Here is an 18,421-nt window from a genome sequence, read left to right on the forward strand (position 1 = left end):
TTTCTGTTTGATGGTTCATCTGGTGTTAACACCAGATAAACCATCGAACATCACAATACACCCTAATCAAGGAACTATTGAAGATGTTGCCCAGCCTGGCAATGAAACATCTGCAAGAAATCAACAAGGCTCAGAGAGCACCGAGGACTCCACAGTTCAACCCTGAGCTACAAATATTCACTTTGATTGGTAGATTGATCTACCTGAAAACCTTGTCAGTTCAATCTAAATACTGGCTAACATGGGTGGGGTGGGGTTTGGGGTTCTAGACTTCCCTGCCCAAAACCCCTATTGGTCAGGGACAAACAACGGCACTCTTTGGGGACAGGTGGCAGAGGCCAGTATCTCTTTGCTTTTGCAGACTCAGATCACTTCCCCATATCGCTCTTTTGCCTGCCACTCTGTTTGTGCCACATTTTTTCTGGAGCTAATTGCAGCTACTTTACCTGTAATTTCCTTAAGCTAGTCCTGATGATAACAGACCCCACTGAGTGGATATGCCACTTCCTGGTGGAGCAGCAGTTCCACTTTTTAAAGTATCTGCTCATGAGGATTAAGTTTCTCACTGGCACATAAATGATTTCTGCATCTAGATATCACTGGACGTCCATATGGAAACGAAGGCTACATTGCTGGGATAATATACAGATTAGCCCTAAGTCGTAACTTTCCTTAAAGGCAGAGTTTTTGTCCTTATACATAAATCAGTGTATCTTGTTCCATGGAGAGTCTTGATGTCCACTGTAAATAAGGGCTCAGGCTATGAAGCGGGACCCATAGCAGCAATTGGACAAGGCTGGATATAGCAGTTCAGGACCATGGCCAGTTCTACATATATCAGCTGGAAACTAGCAACTATATAACTACAGATCGGATTGTTTCCATTTGTTGGTTTGTGTTTATTTACCAAATCCATATGGCTGCCCATCTACCAGAAGGGCCTCTGGGTGGTGAACAAGAATAAAGTTAGGATTTTATATCTAGGCCAGAAAAGTCTTTTGAAAACTCTGCCCTTTCAAAGGCTATAGATAGCTTTTTTTTTTTTAAGTGCTCAACTGGAGTCTGGCTTTTACATCAGGTTCTTCTCAGTAGAAGTACAGGGAGAAAAACAATAAGAGTAGTGGGAAAATATTAAGGAATGTTCCTCAAGGTCTTCTGCTAACTGGAAGAGGCTAAAGAGTAGTCTTCCAAGTCACAATGCAGCAGCAACAGTTTCTGTGTGTCACAGGGGAACTAAGAGGGAAAGCAGGATCAGGTCTTAATGCATTCTTAGAGCTGCTGTGGCTGCTGGACTTTAGGTCCTGGGTCATGGCACAGTGGCATCTAAAACCCTTCCTGTCTGTTCATGTTTTGCCTTTGATTTTATTGCTCTTTAGTTCTTGCATATTAGGTCTAGCTTTCATGATTATTTTAATGCAGACTGCTACGCTGTTTCTTTTTCTGTATTAATTTGATATTTAATGAATAAGTTGGTTGCAAAGTCTCCTGTGGAGTTATAATAAACAAATACATATTTAATTTGAAATTTAATTTGTTTTGACTGAGAGATGAATCGAATTGCCACATTTTAAGACATGGCTATCTGGATAGCAAACAAGTTTATCTGTCTGATGAGCCTTAAATTTCTCAGAGGCATGATCCTATCTCATGTCAAAACAAGAATGCATACTGTGTTTACCTTCTCAAAAAGAAAAAAAATGTCTGGGTTCCAAAATATCTTGAAACTGTGTCCATGAAGCACTCTTCATGCTCAGAACTGAGACCCTGCCATTTTTTCAGGGCTTCATATGACCAATTGCTGGGTTGTGGGATTCAAACTGTATTTCAAATGGCCCCCCCACCACAACAGTGGCATCCATCTAACAATGAAATCTATTGATGCCTGTTGCATTTTGACTTAAATGAGATTCGCATTTTATGCCAGTATTTATGGATATTGTGCCTCCTTTTGGACTGCATTTCCAAGGAAATGAAGGCCATTTGGTGGCAGATGAATCAGATGGAATCTCGGGGGATGTAAACATTCTGCTCTGTGCCAAGCAAATTAGTCTCTTATGCTTTTTGTTTGAAATGTGATGCATTAGACCAACACCGGGCAAGCAGATGGGACTCCTGGACTTGATTTAAATGTGGCTGAAGCCTGGGAGCTGGGCTACACAGGAAAAGGAGTAACTATAGGAATTATGGATGATGGTAAGTGAAAACCAAAATATCATGACTCTCTGTAAATTTCACCCTTTATTGTGGCACATGAGGAATGCTATTTAACATTAAAACTTAATCTCATGATTCACCTACTTCAAAATACTGAAATGTTAATGAGAACATCATAAGATAGTCAGGCATAATTTTTAATAACAAATCATCATCCAGAGAAAGTTCCCTTTGGATACAGTCTGTGGATAATGAATTCAGCCTAGGGTAAAGCATTTAGTTGAAGCACATTCGTTTACTAATTTAGAAAAGGGCTAGCAGAAGTAAACACTGAATTAATTTCCATGTGAATGTGTGTGTGTGTGTGTGTTTGTGTGTTTCCCCATTGTATTTCTAAAAAAGAAAAATGAAAAGAAAGAAATGAAAAGAAAGAAAAGAAAAGAAAGAAAAGAGATTTTAATGCCTTCCTCCATTTACATGAGCTGGATTTTTAGACTGCATTGTAAGCTTTTCCTCACAGTGCTAAAAATAATCAGAAAAGTTGCTATGCTTGAACAAATCCACAGGGACCTATTCTTGCTAATACTGATGCTCCACTGGATAAATGAGGCTGCTTGTCTACCGATAGCACTATCCATTTGCACATGACTCACAGTTCCCTGCCTTCTTTATTTGGGTCCACTGAGCAACTTGTTACATTTGCAGTGGCTGAACACAACTGAGAGTTTCTGAGTCCAAGATCGCTCCATTTATGTTTTTGGATTGGGCAGGGGGTGGGGTGGGTGGACAAGGAAAGCACAGAATGGAAACACTGCATCATGCCATCTGATCAACTAACTATAGGTTGTTACCTGTTTGTACTACCACCACTGAAAAACTTAGGGACAGCTTTTCTGCAATGTCTTAATTCCATCTATTTGGGATGTTCCCATGATTTTTGCCCACACAAGGTGGAACTGAGGAATTAGATCATCATGAGTTCTGCTCCAAAATATGCAGACTCACACCTACTGGATTTATATGCAGATTAGATCTAACTGATTTTGCACTTTAGTATTATGTCACAATTTCTCATAACTGACATGTACCAAAGCATGGATCTGGGAAAAAGTATGGATTAAAATGTATATTTTGAGACAGTTAAAAAATACCAATTGACATGGAGGTAGAATGGAATGGACAAGGGTGACTTTAGAACAGGGTTTATCAACCAGGGTTCTGTGGAACCCTAGGGCTCTGTGAGAGGTCACTAGGGGTTCCCTGGAAGATCACAATTTATTTAAAAAAATATTTCAAATTTGGGAAAATTCACTTTAAAGAGGTAAGTTTCATTCCTTATTTTTAGTTTAAGAACACTGTTAGTGCATATATATAGGCCTACACGTGAAACAAATATAATAATTTTGTAACTTCTTTCCTACATTTGAGCCTGAATGTGCAGGGGTTCCCCAAGGGTCAAAAAGTTGAGAAAGGCTGCATTAGAATGATACTACCCAAAAAGCAGCTGGAAACTCAGCAGAGCTAAGCAATAGTGCAAACACATTATGGTGGTTTAAAGCCTCAGCAAAGATGAAATCAGAGGGGAAGAAATGACTTTGTTACATCTAATCAGTCTCCTGACTATGTGCCTATCCAGAATATCTATCCTCAATCCATTGTAAGTACCTACAGGCAAAAAGGAGTAATAAGCTAAATCATGATGATCTGACCTATAGGCTGCCTACTAGAATACTTAATACTATGAAAACAAAACATAGTCTGCCATAAGGAGATCAGCAGCCTAAGCTCCTAACTCCTTGCCTCCAAATTGTTTTTCCCCTGCCTCTTGCTGGTTAAAGAGAAATGCCCAAATATCAGATGAAAGTAACTTACCTTATTTAAAAAATAAGCAATTTTTAACATAACTTTGATGAGAAGTGACATATTGGTGCAACCCCTGCACACCTTGTTATTGTGATTATTGGGGTTTTTTGCAAAGTTCAATAAAGAACAGCTATGATGAAAAGCAGTGCAAGTTGGATGATAAGTAAATAGAGAAATGAAATTACTGTATGAAATGGGTGTCTGCAAAATTGTGCCGTGCTAGCTACAGGGAACAGGTATTATATTTGAGCATGGAGGTGGAATTGACTTTTTATTCCAGCTATCACTGCCATTCAAAAACATTTCTTTTATGTCCTTTCACATTTCTAGCCTGCTGCAGAAGACCATATTAATGTATGACTATGGTTTTCCATACTGCAGCTGTAGCTAATATGGTTACAGCTGGGAAATATGCCACTCTGCCTAACTATTCTGAAAGAATAAATGTTCTGGAATAATGTACTGTATTAATTGGCATAGTTGTTACAAATAATAAATTGATAGAGGATTTTGTATGCATACTGTAGCTTCTGGGCTTTCAAAATCCTGGTTCTCAGCTGTGAAACAATGCACAAATGAGCACATACATATTTCCAGGAATGGTTCTAATTAATTGGATGCTTCAGTTTGCAGATGATTTGGGATGCAAGGAAAGGGCAGCACAAAACTGATTGTTACCATTGCATTATCAGGCAACACTAATAGTGTTGTATAATAATAATCTAGAGGTGTGCAGACCATTTTGAAATGGAAGTGAATTCAAAACACTTTTTTTTTAGTCAAAAACACTCTATTATGATTTTTTTTTTTTCAACCTGGAAGTGTTTTAAGATCGAAAGACCTCTTTCAAGCTCAAACATTCCTGTTTTGAACTCGGACACTTCCAATGATCCAAACAGCGCTTTTCACCCTCCAAACAACTATGTTGTACTGAACCCAAACAGAGAATTTCAAATCCAGAATATTTTGCCCTGTTGCATAATAATCCCAAGAAGGATGTCTTGTGGGATGTTTGACCTCAGATACCGAAATAATTTGATCTGACTTTGATTCTATACAGGTACTAGCAGGGTACAGACACTCTGCAGGGAGCAACAGGGCAATCAAAGCTCCTTCCATTGTTTATCTGCATAAAAAATAGATGAAGCTTCAATTGCCCCATTGCAACTGCCATCTTGACATTTTTGATCACACCCTGAAGACGTCCCTTTATATTAGTTTCTTTCCTGATTTATAAGCATCCTTTGGTGAATTCGGACCAAATATTCCTTTCAGCAGATCCACTACCTTTCCCTGGTTCTTTCCATCATCAAAGTTTCCCTTACCTGTACTTCATACATATCCTGTAAGTGTACAGTATTAGAATGGAGCTAGAGTGTAGATGAGGAGCTGAAACTGCACAGACGGTAGTGCCCATCCGTGTTCTGAATACATGGAAATCATTCTGTGTTCCCATAAGCCTAGGTGGCTAGCAAAGTGTGATGGCCAAGATCTAAGTGGATTTGCAGGTTTAGCCAATCGGGTCCTCCCAATGCATCTCCATGGATGGTAAAACTTTTCCTTTCTTTTCTTTTCTAAGCTGTATATTATAATGGAAAATTCAGGCTTTTTTTTTCTAGTGAGTAGAGCAAGGACTTTGCTTAAAAAAAATAAGAGGAAGAGGAGGAGGAGGCTGAAAATAACAACAACAACAATTTCATTTGAAGTTTATGGCCACTGCATGTTTGCTTTTACCCATTGGTGGCTTGAAATTGACTGCACATTTAGTTTGCTAATCACACAAGGAAAATGCATTTAGTGGAATGTATTTGTTTTTAATGGAAGGTAGTCTATATTTTACCTTATTTGAAGGTTGATGCATCTAAATGTTAAGTTCTTCATCAAAACAAAAAACAAAAAAGGGTAATGTTTTTTCTTTAAAGCATAAAGTGGGAATGATCATTCATGATCATTCCTCCAGAAGGAATAGACAACTCATGTGCACCAGGTGCTTTGGTTTACAACTCCCATAAACACCAGGCACTATAACCAATGTCAAGGGAATTTATGGGAATGGCAGTCTAAAACATCTACTGTAGTGGGCACCAGATTTCCAAAAAAAGCTAGAAAATGCAACTTTTTTTGAAAATGGCTGTAATGCAGTTTTTCTTTCCCTTGCTACAAATTTTTCTGAGAGATCATATTGACCACATATATTTAGATTGGCACTAGGAATATTTGACAAGCTATGGTGAACAGTTTCTAATAAATCTGGATGCTGTCTAGTTTGAAGCAAGTTGAGTAATAAAAGAAGCATTAATGAGGGCAAAAGGTAGCAGTTCTTCTCCTCAGTCCCCTTCACAATGATTTAAGAAATAGAAGAATTTGCAGCTAGTATCCATTTCAGAAATAGAAAGCGAATGCCCTGGGGACTGTAGGCCAAGTCAAGACATATAGAAAAGAGGCTTCTAAGGGAAAATAAGAAACAATTATTGGTGTTACATAGAACTGTTGGGATGAAAAATGGCAAGAAGGGTACTATAGGTAACTTATGTCATCTGTATCCTAATTTTGGCATGAAATCATGGGCATCCAGGGAGGGAAAGGGGGCAAACATCATCATGAGGTCAGCATGCAAATAAAATGACTTAAGTACTTTAGTTAGAAGTCATGACATCATTGCATAACAGTTCCATTTGTGTGATAATGTCATGGCACATGGGTTATCATTTTGACATCATTGTGGCTTGTTGTGAATTTTCCTGAATGGCAATTTCCAGTTTAAGATCACTGATGTTCTTAATTCTGTTGAAGCTGTTGGCTTTGTAAGAATCTAATTTGTCAAATTAAGGCCAGTTGTAAGCCTAAAGTATCTGATCAGTAAATCTGACAGCCTAACTTCTGTGTCTCAGATTCTCACCATATTTCTGAACCTGACCTGTAAAACCTGACCTACCAGCCTACATAAGAAATCCTAAGGCCCATGTTTTACCTTAGGATAAACTTACTTACGAAGTAAATGGATTTCACAGCTATTTAAAACATCATGAGTTTTACTATTTTTTTTCTTCAATGAAAAAAATGCATGTTTATGATTTATTGCTGCTATTGATTTTTGCAGGAATTGATTATCTGCATCCAGATTTGGCTGCCAATTATGTAAGTACACAACGTCCTTCAGGTTACAGTTCGATATTTTTCTGGATAATCTTTTTTTATACGAAATATTTAGCTACTTGAGAATATTAATAGCATACCTATTGTTGATTTGGGTGGATAAAATGGGTACATAAAATTTGTAATCTCCATAATAAACCTAGGAAGGCAGTTCCTGTCTAATCTGCCAATTTGTGAATCATAGCAGATATGGATTCTGTATAGGAAATTACATGGCTTTCAAATTCCAAATACATTTTATTACTAATATTCAAGTGTGCCTACTCTCAAAATGTTCATTTAAAGTAGCTATCACATAGTGGCAGCAGCCAAGATAATCTCCAAAATGTTATTACATGAATGGGAAGAAATAACATATTTTACATGGATCTGATGTTTAAAAATATTAAATTAAATACATAAGAACATTGCTGATCTTGTAAAACCACCTTCTTTTAGTTTATACCACTAGAATGCAGCAAAATACAAAGGCAAAATTAAGTTCTTTCGTATCTAGAGGCCTCTAAAATGTGATGAGAATAAAGAAATGCCTTATTAAAGAGCACCTGATGGAAGAAATGTGGACAATAAAAAGCTGGTCCTAAAAATATTTGGATGCAAGACCATTTTTTTTAAAATCCAGCAAGTGCTTATGACAGAGAATTCCTATATTTATGTTGCACAAATGTTTGTAAATGTAGCACCATATATTTCCTGAGAAAACTAAATTGATCCTGGAAGAGATGATTACTTTCCAAAAAAAGTAGATCCCAACGTTAAGGTAGGTCCCATTCTTTAAGCATATAAAACAGCATGTTCAGCCTTCATTGTTTCTTCATTGATTTAAAAGATCTCAGGTGGCAAGGTTGGGACAAATCATGTCTGATAGTTTGGCAAATTGCTATCAGTTATAGGAAAGGATTCTGAGTTAGGTGGACCAAGGGCTTGACTCAGTGGAAAACAGCTCTGTTGCTAAACTCAGAAGATGAAAATAAGTCTTCATCAAAAATGAAGCAGAAGGCTAGGGCTAGACATTAGATTCACCAATTGATTTGGATCAAACTTCTGTTAAAAAAACAAGAGCAGGCAGACAACTCTTTGTCAGCTCGCTATTCGATTCTTCAATTTTTTAAGCAGACTTTTTTTAATGATTCTGAAGCATAAAAGAAAGTAATTAGAGACAGTGAGGGAGAAATGACAAGACGGACGGATGGACAGACAGGCAGACAGTTGGATAGATATGGTGTATACTTTTTTTCTAGCAGGAAATGCAAGAATCAGAGCTCAGTTTGGTAAAGTTTTATAGTGTGAATACATTTATATGCACATGATATACATTGCAACATGTTCCAAACCCAACTGAGCTTTTTTTTTAAAAAAAAAGAGACTAATTTTAACTCATTCTTCTTGCATTGGTAGGCTTCAGGACAATCACACCATAACCAGAACATCTAGAGAGGGAGTCTTCCTAGAGTTAGGCTGAATTTTTGTTCATTCTGGTGAATATAGGCATGCAGGCATCACAGAGGAGTCTTTCAAATGAGGTCAAGTCTGAGAAATAGCAGGCAAGAGCAGAGCTTTATGGAATGAAGAATAATTGCTTTAGATTGATACCATTCCTTGAAACTGGCAAGTGTTCTGATTTAGGGATAGCCTTTCATGCAAGCTGTGGATATAATGAAAGGACAATATTGGCCCTTGTGCTACTTTATCATTACATACATAACTTACAATGTAATTGCTTGATCTACTGGAGCAACCTTTCACTTTAGAGGTTACAGAACATTATGCAGTAGGCTCAAGGCAGTAGATATAGGAGGCAATTTACAACTTTATTTTAAGGGAATAAAAAAAGTCAAAATAAATAATGCTGCTTCAACAGAAAGAGGAAACTTCCCTAGAAAGAGTTGTTATGATTCAAGACTCATGTAAGCATTTAGCCTACACTTTTAGTCACCAGATGGGTTGGACTGTATGTGTACAAATGTAGTGAACCCATACCTGCTCTCTGTATGCTCTGTTGAGTAATGATGGCTAAGGAATTCAGATTCAGTCTCATGTGGGTACAGTCCTCTGTTTAATAAGGAACCTTATTTTACTGCTTTATCAGAATTTCTGATCATCTGAAGACTTCTGCTCATCTTCCCTTTCTGCTCAGTGGGAAGGATGACAAGAAGGTGGCCAGGAACAGTGCAAGGCTTGCATACACATCCTTGCCTTCATCATCTTTTTAACCTTCCCATGTACAAATTAATTTTTGTTATCAAAAATAATTGATCCAACTGTTTGTCAAGTATATAGCAGATGCACCTTTAGATTCTGATGGCATTTACACAGCGGGGTAGCTCGCTGCTATAGTGACTCATGCTGACAATAGATGGAGTCATGCTCATCATGATTTAACACATCTTTGAAATCTCCCCACAAGAAGCCTTCTGTTGAGTGGGAAGAAAAGGCACATGCTGCCAAAAGAAGAAAATTAGAAGCAGAGCTGATGAAATATTGCACAGGATAGGTGACATTTACAACTGCCCTTTTGAATTTCCTCTGGCAGCACAATGTATACAACACAACATGATAGAATACATAATGGGCTATTTTAAACAGAGGTGACCAGAGAAAACAGCACAATTAAGGTGACTTTTAGTTATACTCTTGGAAGGGGAGAATGGAGTTTCCACTTTGGCTATCATTGGCTGGAAATGTTTGGTTCCAACAAAAGGGATTCAGTAGAGAGATCACCTTAAGGAGGAATATAAAACAGTGGAAGAATACATGGACTGAATGTAAAAGGTCCAGGTTATTGTCAAAATATCTAGTATGGATTACAGGGGTCAGTTAGATGGACCAATGGCATGGCTTTGAAAGACAGTGGCTGCATTCCCTCATTGAATGAAGCCATGAACATTTATTGAATAAGCCACAATTAGTGAGCTTCATACAGTTATGATATTTATTTATTTATGAAACTGAGCTGAGCACCTGAAACCAAGCAGACTCTAGCCAGCTTACAGAATGTATAGTAAAAACAGAATACAAACTCCAAATAAAATTTATTAAACTAGCAAGTAGAGATAAAAGACTAAAATTGTAGAATTATGGAAAATAGTCCATCTGGGTACACCTAATTCCCAAAAGCCTTCCAGAAGGGCCATGTTTTCACCTGCTTCTAGAGGTCATGAAGGTGGGGTCCATCTCTGCTTCAGGAGGCAACTGCGAGCCCTAAGGTAGACCAGGTCAGGAAACAGACACTAAGAGAATTAGTGAACTCTACTTGATTGTGCTAGGGTAAATTAACAGAATGTTGAAAGCCGAGCAGAGTTTCCCTCTGCCCACTCTTATACTAAAGAGAATCAAGGTGGGGTTATCTTGAATTTCTTTCTCACTCCCTCTTCCTTCCCAGGTCTAAGCTGTTCTTTATGTAACTCTACTGCATTCCTTCAAGATTAGCACTATACTCCTCTATAGCAACCTATACCAGAAGCTGCTAAAGAGAATGTTTGTTACCAGGCTCCCTTATGCCATATCTCCTAGTAGGTGGGGACTCTCAGCAGGCACTCTATAGTTGTCCAGGTAGGATGGACAGAAACTATTGGAAAAAGGTGGTCCATAAGATATCCAGGCCGGAAGCCATACAAAGCTTTACAGGCAGTGACCTCAGATTGCACTCAGAAACCTAGTAGCAAACAGTGCAGCACCCACAGCAGAAGTGTAATGTGGCAGTAGCATAGTTGACTACTAAGCATTCATGGACCAGGTGAAGTTTCCAGTGCTCTTTCCAGGTGGTCTTCAAGGGCAGCTCCATGTAGTGTAATCAAGAAGTGACAGGGTCATAAGCAATTGTCTTCAGTGCATTCTGCTCCAGGTAAGGTTGCAGCTGGTGCACCAGCCAAGGATGTGCAAAAACCCTCCTCACCATGGTGCCCACCTTTGAGCAGGAACCATGTTTCCAGGAAGATCCCCAGACTGCAAGCCTGCTGTTTCTGGGGGAGCACAATCTCATCAAAAGCCAGTACTAGAATCAATCAACCTCTGAATCAACAACCACTCCATGTTATTAGGGTTGAATCTAAGCCTGTTCTTCCCCATCCAGATCCTGAGAGCTTTCAGACATCTGGTCATGACATCTACCATATTTCCCAATTGGACCATAGTGGAGATATATAATTAGATATCATCTTCATATTGATGATATTTCACCCTGAACTGGCAGGTGACCTCTCCCATGTTTTCATGTAGCTTGTGAACAGGATAGGGGAAAGGACTGCACAATGAGGTAATTTGGGCGTATCATGGGGGTAATGGAGCAATTTGTAATTCCTTGGGAGTTAAGGATCCAGTTTAGGACTGCCACTGCTGAGACACTTGTGTAAAATAACAGAGTCTGGTGTGTGTGTGTATGTGAGGGTAATAACATTATTCAAGACTGGGAAAAGGGATAATTGAGTCAATTTAAAAACCACTGCCCTAAGCCATGGTTTCCAAATGGCATCACACTAAGCCACAACCCAATCAATCATTATGAGTTCATGTAATGTGAGAATCCAAATGGTGTCTTCCATCTATTTTTCCTAAATGAAACTACTTCTGTCGCAACAATTATTCTGGAGAAATGCAGCATGATACCTTTTTGTTCCATCTCTTTGACATTTTTTGTCCAACAAGAACAGGCTTCAGGCTGTTGGGAAGATGGCATGCAAGATGCTCCTTCAACCATTGGGTCACAATGTAGGCTGAAAGAGCAGTTGTCCAAGTCCAGTTAAGAAGCGGCTTATGACTATTACTTGAAAAAAGTCCAGAAAGTTCAATGAGAAAGGGCCTGATGTGAGTAAGAAACAGGTGATTTGGAGAACATCCAAAGATTTTAGTGGAGGAAAAAACAGAATCCTGAATGCAAGATGGATGTCAGTACTTAGGTATAGCTACCAAAGCCTCTTTACATGGAAAAAATACACAGTTAAGTCATCTTTTTCAAAAACTGACCCAGTTGTTGTTGACTGCAATATCCAGTTACATTTTTCACTGTGGTACCGTGAAAAGCTCCAGTGATGTCCATCAACCAGTTGACCCTTGGAGTATAGTTTCTTTCTACCATATCTGCCTGGAAAATGTGCTACTGCCCATGAAGGGGAAAAAGGAATGGTTGCCCAATGGGTATTTTGTGCATGGTCTCTTCAAACCTGGAACCAGCTCTGGTTAAGGAGAGATGAAACTCACATACATACATCACATCATCTAAAATGGTATGAAACCATTTCAATCCCTAACACTTCAACAAGAGGATTCCCAGAATCTCCTCCTTCCTCTTCACAAAGAAGGAGTCTGATCTATTTGTTTTTCTTGAATCAACATCAGGCTGAACCTGAGTTAGCATTCAATCCTAAATACATTCAAATTGTCCAGCAGGATGGGAAATTTAGGGGGCAAGATTTCTAATCCAACCAGGCACTGAAATCTCTCTATTAGAAAACTAATATTTATTTTCTAGCACCTCCATCTTTCACTAGGACAAGTTGCCAGTGCCTGAGGGTGAATCCTGAAGAAGTTCAAGACAGGAAAATCATCCAGCTGACAGCTTGAAATTAAAGTGTTATCTAAAGTAACAGCTGGAGGAACAATCGGAAACATCTTCCCTGCTATAGTACACAATATGAGTGCTGTTGTATTCACATCATAAAACTGGCTTTCAGTTATTGTCTCTCAGTTGCATTTGCTCATTTATTGGGAGTATCTCCTGATAACCACAAGCTACGGATGCTGAGATAAACTAGCACAATTGATATCTGCAGCAGATAGCATATTCCCACTGGTATAATTACCCCAAAACTAGTCTGATCCATCCAATTTACTTTCCTTCAGATGGGAGGGGGGAAAAAAATCTCTGAAACCGGAATGTGATCCTATGCATTTGTTTCATTGAAATCACACAATGATTTACAGTTATATCTGAGCTGCCTTTGGCACAAGGAATTAATATCCCAGTCTGGTTCTTTTTATAGCTTCTGTTTTGGAAAAAAAATGGCTATTTTGGAGAAGGGCAACAACATGGCTGACACAAAGGCTTGAAGGTTGTAAAGAATTGATACTGGCCTTTTGCAGTGGCATCTGGCTTATTAATATTTAAATCAGCCCATTTATTTGTTACTTTGTTTTAGTGACTCCATTTTGTACTGGAAATGAGAGAATATTCCTGCTGGGTGTAAGTGGTAATTAATACATTTCGATTGATGCCATATGATTTACCTTCCTTGGTCACTTTCAGAAGAAAAACACTTTTAAACACCATCTCAGTGTAAGAACTTTTTATATACCTTTTGAAGTCTAAAAGCAGAAAACACACAGACATTCAGCTGTTGCTATTCTGTGTTGTTTAAGGATGCATAATTGGGCATCTGGTGCAAAGCTCAGCCCTCGAAGACTAGAAAAATACTTGTCTCTTTTGTATTTTTAGAACTTGCTTTAGAACAGAAGCTTGAAGGGGTCACCTTGACATTTCTCCCACCCCACCACTGCACATTGTGTTGCAGTGTTAGCTTTAATTCACTTCATACAACTGCAAGCTAGAAAAGAAACCATCTGGTCCTAGATGTTGTGCCATGGGGCACATCATGTCTCCGAAGATGGGGTAAAGTAAAACCCCACCCCAGAGATGTCATCTGACTCAAGGAGGAGATGTACCTGCTCACATTCTCCCTGGATCATTTGCAAATGCCATAAAAGGGACTTGGGTGACTTTGGGCTCATTGCTCTCTTTCAGCCCAACCCACACTTCAGGATTGTTATGGATACAAGATAAAAGACAGGAGTACAGTGTATGCTGCCTTGAGCTTCTTGGAGAAAGGTGAAATGTAAACCTTACAAAAAAACCCAAGCACAGCTCTGTCTTTGCTTCATCTGTTTTGATACTTATTTCAAATGAAAGTTATGCCCTTTGTAGATGATTCCCCAAGTATCAATTTACCTTTGGCCCCTACTGGCTTTAGTAGTATAATAAGTATATATGGAAAGAATGAATCAGGTCATTATGCCATAAAGATCAAGTGGACCAACAGCCATGTGTAACTTACATTCAGAAACCCCTAGTGATGAAAGAAGAGGTTGAAGCATCACTGAAAGCTTTATCAAAGAACGAACATTGGACACTGACGGCATTCCCACTGAAACACCAGAGCAAACAAATGCAGCTGTTGCAATACTTACAAGGCTTTACAAGGAGATTTAGAAGACAACATCATGGCTAACTGACTGGAGAAGATCAGTGTCCATAGCAATACTGAAGAAAGGTGATAACAACTGATTGTAGTAACTATCACACAGTTGCCCTGATCCTGTATGCAAGATCTTTCTCAAGATTATTCAGTAGAATTTAAAACAATCCCTGGAGCAAGAACTGCCTGAAGTGCAAGCAGGATTCAGGAAAGGGTGAGGAACATGAGGCATAATTGCAGATATGAGAAGCATCTTTGAAAAGACCAAAGAATACCAAAAGGCTATTTACAGGCATTTCATTAACTACAGCAAGGCCTTTGCTTGTATAAATCAGCATTTCTCAACCATGGCTGACTGGGGAATTCTGGGAGTTGAAGTCCACATGTCTTCAAGTTGCCAAGGTTGAGAAATACTGGTATACTGTAAATCATGAAGAACTTTGGGCCACATAAGTATGGATATACCAGAACAGCTGATAATTGTCATTCACAATCTTTAAGTTGATCAAGAAGCAATAGTCCAAACAGAACAAAGTGTACAACAGGGCTGCATCTTTTCCCCATATTTATTGAAGAAAATACAGAACAAATTATCAGAGAAGTAGGATTGTATGAAAAAAACTGAGGTGTGAAAATTGGTAGACTTGTCAACACTTTTGCAATGATCACATTATCATCTGAAAGTGAAAATGATGCAGAGCATCTGCTTATCAAAGTCAAGGTCAAGGAACATAGGCTCAAAATGGGCCTGTACCTTAATGTGAGGAAGACAAAGATTCTAACAATTGATAATATCAATAATACCACCCTTGATGGAGAACAAATAGAAATAGCTGACAACTTCAATTTGCTTGCTGAAACAACAAGCAGCCAATAATAATAGGAAAATGGTTATAAAGAAGCTAAACAAGACTTTAAAGCACACAGATGTTTCTTTGTATACAAGAATCCAACTTATTCAGATCATGGTATTTTCAGTAATACCATATGGAAGTGAAAGTTGGACAGTGAAGAAACAAGATAGAAAGAAAAGAGATCCTTTTGAATTATGGTGCTGGTGAAGGATACTGTGGTCTGCTCAACAAACAAATCAATTGATATTAGATGAATCCAAGCATAAGCTTTCCTTAAAAGCTCAAATATTTTATTTTATTTATTTATTTTATTTTCTATCCCACCTTTATTATTTTTATAAATAACTCAAGGTAGGGAACATACCAAATACTCCTTCCTCCTCCTATTTTCCCCACAACAACAACCCTGTGAGGTGAGCTGGGCTGAGAGAGCGCGACTGGCCCAAGGTCACCCAGGCGCCTTTCATGCCTCAGGCAGGACTAGAACTTTCAGTCTCCTGGTTTCTAGCCCAGCACCTTAACCACTAGACCAAACTGGCTCTCAAGTTTCATATTTTGGACATATCATGTGAAGAGGAAGATCATCCGAGAAAGTTATGACATTCTTGACAAGGTTGAAGGAAAATGCAAAAGAGGAAGACTGGCAATGTGACAGACTGATACTATAACAACAGTTAAGGATGCCATTTTAGCAGTGATTTGCCACCAGACTGAAGACCAGACACTGTTCAGGACAACTAGCCTGAGAATCACCATGAATCAATATTGACTTGATGGCAACTAACAACACCAAGTATATATTTTCTCTAACACAAGGGAATGGGGTTTAGCAAACTTCTCTAAGAATGCAGTAGTGGCACTGATGTCAACAGTTGTAGACAGTGACCTGAATTATTGATAGTTAGTGCTTCTTTTAAATGTCCTCTCCTTCAAAATGAGAAAAAAAAAAAACTCAGCAGCTTTCTCAGATGAGCTGTTCTATGTCATATGGCTTACGGAATCAGAGCTGACCATCTGTGATAGCTGTGTCTTTGCTTAGACCTTTCCTTTTGCAGGGTTCAAGATGCTGATTAGAGGTTGGGCAGGGGAAAATTGCTGCATATTCCTAAAGCTGCGTGTCTGAAACTGAAAAAGCCTTAAATTGTTATGTCTTGCCTAGACTTTCTAAATTGGAGATTTCTTGAATTTTTTACCCAAAGTTCTTATGGCAGCAAGGCCCCTAATACTTCTAACTTCAGAAGAAGAAAGAGAAGTAAACCAGAGACAGGCAATGCATGCCAAGGAGAGATGTGGGACCGAGCTAGTAAATCTGCATCTTGATTGCTAGCTTCTTTCTGCAGGTGGCAGTTCTGTATATGTGAATGTTCATTCTTTTCTTTTAAACAGCATCTGTAAAACCAGCATTCAGGAGGAGGCTAGGTAAACAGATTTTTTTCCCAGTAATATGTAGTTCTCCAAGCTGAATTGGAATAGAAGTGTGTGAGACAGAATGGAAGAAGAGATGAGGAGTGAAGGGATGAGAATGTGAATCAGTGCAATGGAAGGAGTATAATAATAAATATCCGCTAGAGGACTACTTCCTTGAAAAAATACATGATTTTTGGCTTGGTTCACTTTCTTGAAATACTTGTTTTGCTCGTCGTCTCAGGATGCACCACCACCCCTCTTGCCCTCTGGAATACCATGTACTCTGGGGTCCATTTGACCTCGACTCTGTTCTCCTTTAGAAACCTTGAAAACCTTGGCTTTTCAAACAGGTCACAAGCCAGGGTGACTTGTGATTCCACCTGGCTGATGATGGGTGGTTGGAATTAGCTTGTTTGTATATCTCCTTAACATGTTAGTATTCCTGTAATTGGTTGTGTCTTCTTATGATGTTTTTTATTCTGTACATCACCTTAAGTCTTGTTTGATTTGGCAGCCCTATAAATCTATCCAGTTATTATTACTAGTACTAAAATTACTCAGTTTTGTATTACCACTTCTTTAAAATAAGCAAATGTACCTACTCATGACGTGCACCCAAATACATACTCACCCATATCTATCCAGGGACAGTGGTGTATATTTAACAAAGACATTCTTTCTCCTCCATGCTTGAAACTCCATGAATTATCATCTCTCTTTTCTAAGAGGAGCTTTTCTTCTGAACTGATCATTAAAATATCAGGCATAATGTATTCCATGGTTCACTTTTTAGTTCATAGTACTCACACAAAGCCCCTAATTTTGTCAGGCAAAACCTCTCCAAGATAAAAGACGTTCTGGAAAGAATAATGAAGCTGTTCTACAATGAAAGAGAAACATTTATTTTAAAAATGAACATGAGGAGAACAGCTGTGGATTTTGTGCTTATCAACTGTTGGGGGGAAATGTTGAGTGAAGGCAGACTTCAGTGGAGAAGGATACTAGCTGTAGAATTCTATGCAGGTCAACTCAGGCGTGTCACTGAATTCAAGCAAAATCTTGCTTACAAACCAGTGTGCCAATCCTCAGACATTTTCCTCCCCTTCAGTGGAGATGGTGGGGTGGGGTGGGGTGAGGTGAGATGCAGCAAAACTCATTACTTTCCCTACATAATTTGCTTCTCGAATGAGGAAATATTGTGTACCTGCTCAGGAATCCACCTCATTACTCAAAGAAAGCAAATAAAATACAAGGGTGACTCCCCACACATCCTTATTACCCACCTTTTTTGTCTGCTGAGTGTGCAGCAACATGGCTTAGGAGGAGGAGGAAGAAATGGGACAAAAAAGGAGGGTCTGTGAAGCACTTCAGATTCAGCTCCAAAGAGAACTGCAGATCACACAGGATCCCAAATGCAACACTTGGCTGCTACTTTTCCTGCAATTTGAAAAGCTGCAGGTAGGTGCTACACCCCTGCCTCCAAGCACTCTGAAGTGCCTTTTTGGAATCACATCAAAAGAACTTGATTGTTCCTTGCTGGATCAGAGTATAGGCAAAAGGAGAATTCTTGTCCACTTGGCCAAAAATGGAAATTAAATCCATGGAGCTGGAAAATGAAGATGAGACCTTGCAAAGATGTGCAAAGTGTTCCTTTAGAAAAACTACACACCAGGGAAATGGAAGTGGAATGAATGGACACGTGTGCAGTGCAGGAGATTTGTATGCAGTCATTCCTACTGGTTGCCTGTGTATTGTGATCTTGGGCTACAGATATTCAGAATGGAGGTTTGGGTGCTACAT

General features: G+C 38.9%; 1 protein-coding gene across 1 annotated transcript in view; it reads left to right on the top strand.

The window, feature by feature from the left end:
- Positions 1-18,421, top strand: part of PCSK2 (proprotein convertase subtilisin/kexin type 2) — a 110,534-nt gene that overhangs the window by 45,940 nt on the left and 46,173 nt on the right. Inside the window, exons 4-5 of the mRNA XM_063316474.1 lie at positions 2,085-2,193; positions 7,118-7,155. Of these exons, the coding sequence (XP_063172544.1) occupies positions 2,085-2,193; positions 7,118-7,155 (147 nt within the window). The remainder of the gene's footprint in view (positions 1-2,084; positions 2,194-7,117; positions 7,156-18,421) is intronic.

Source organism: Candoia aspera, chromosome 1 (assembly GCF_035149785.1).
Source record: "Candoia aspera isolate rCanAsp1 chromosome 1, rCanAsp1.hap2, whole genome shotgun sequence".
NCBI classification, from domain to species: Eukaryota; Metazoa; Chordata; class Lepidosauria; order Squamata; family Boidae; genus Candoia; species Candoia aspera.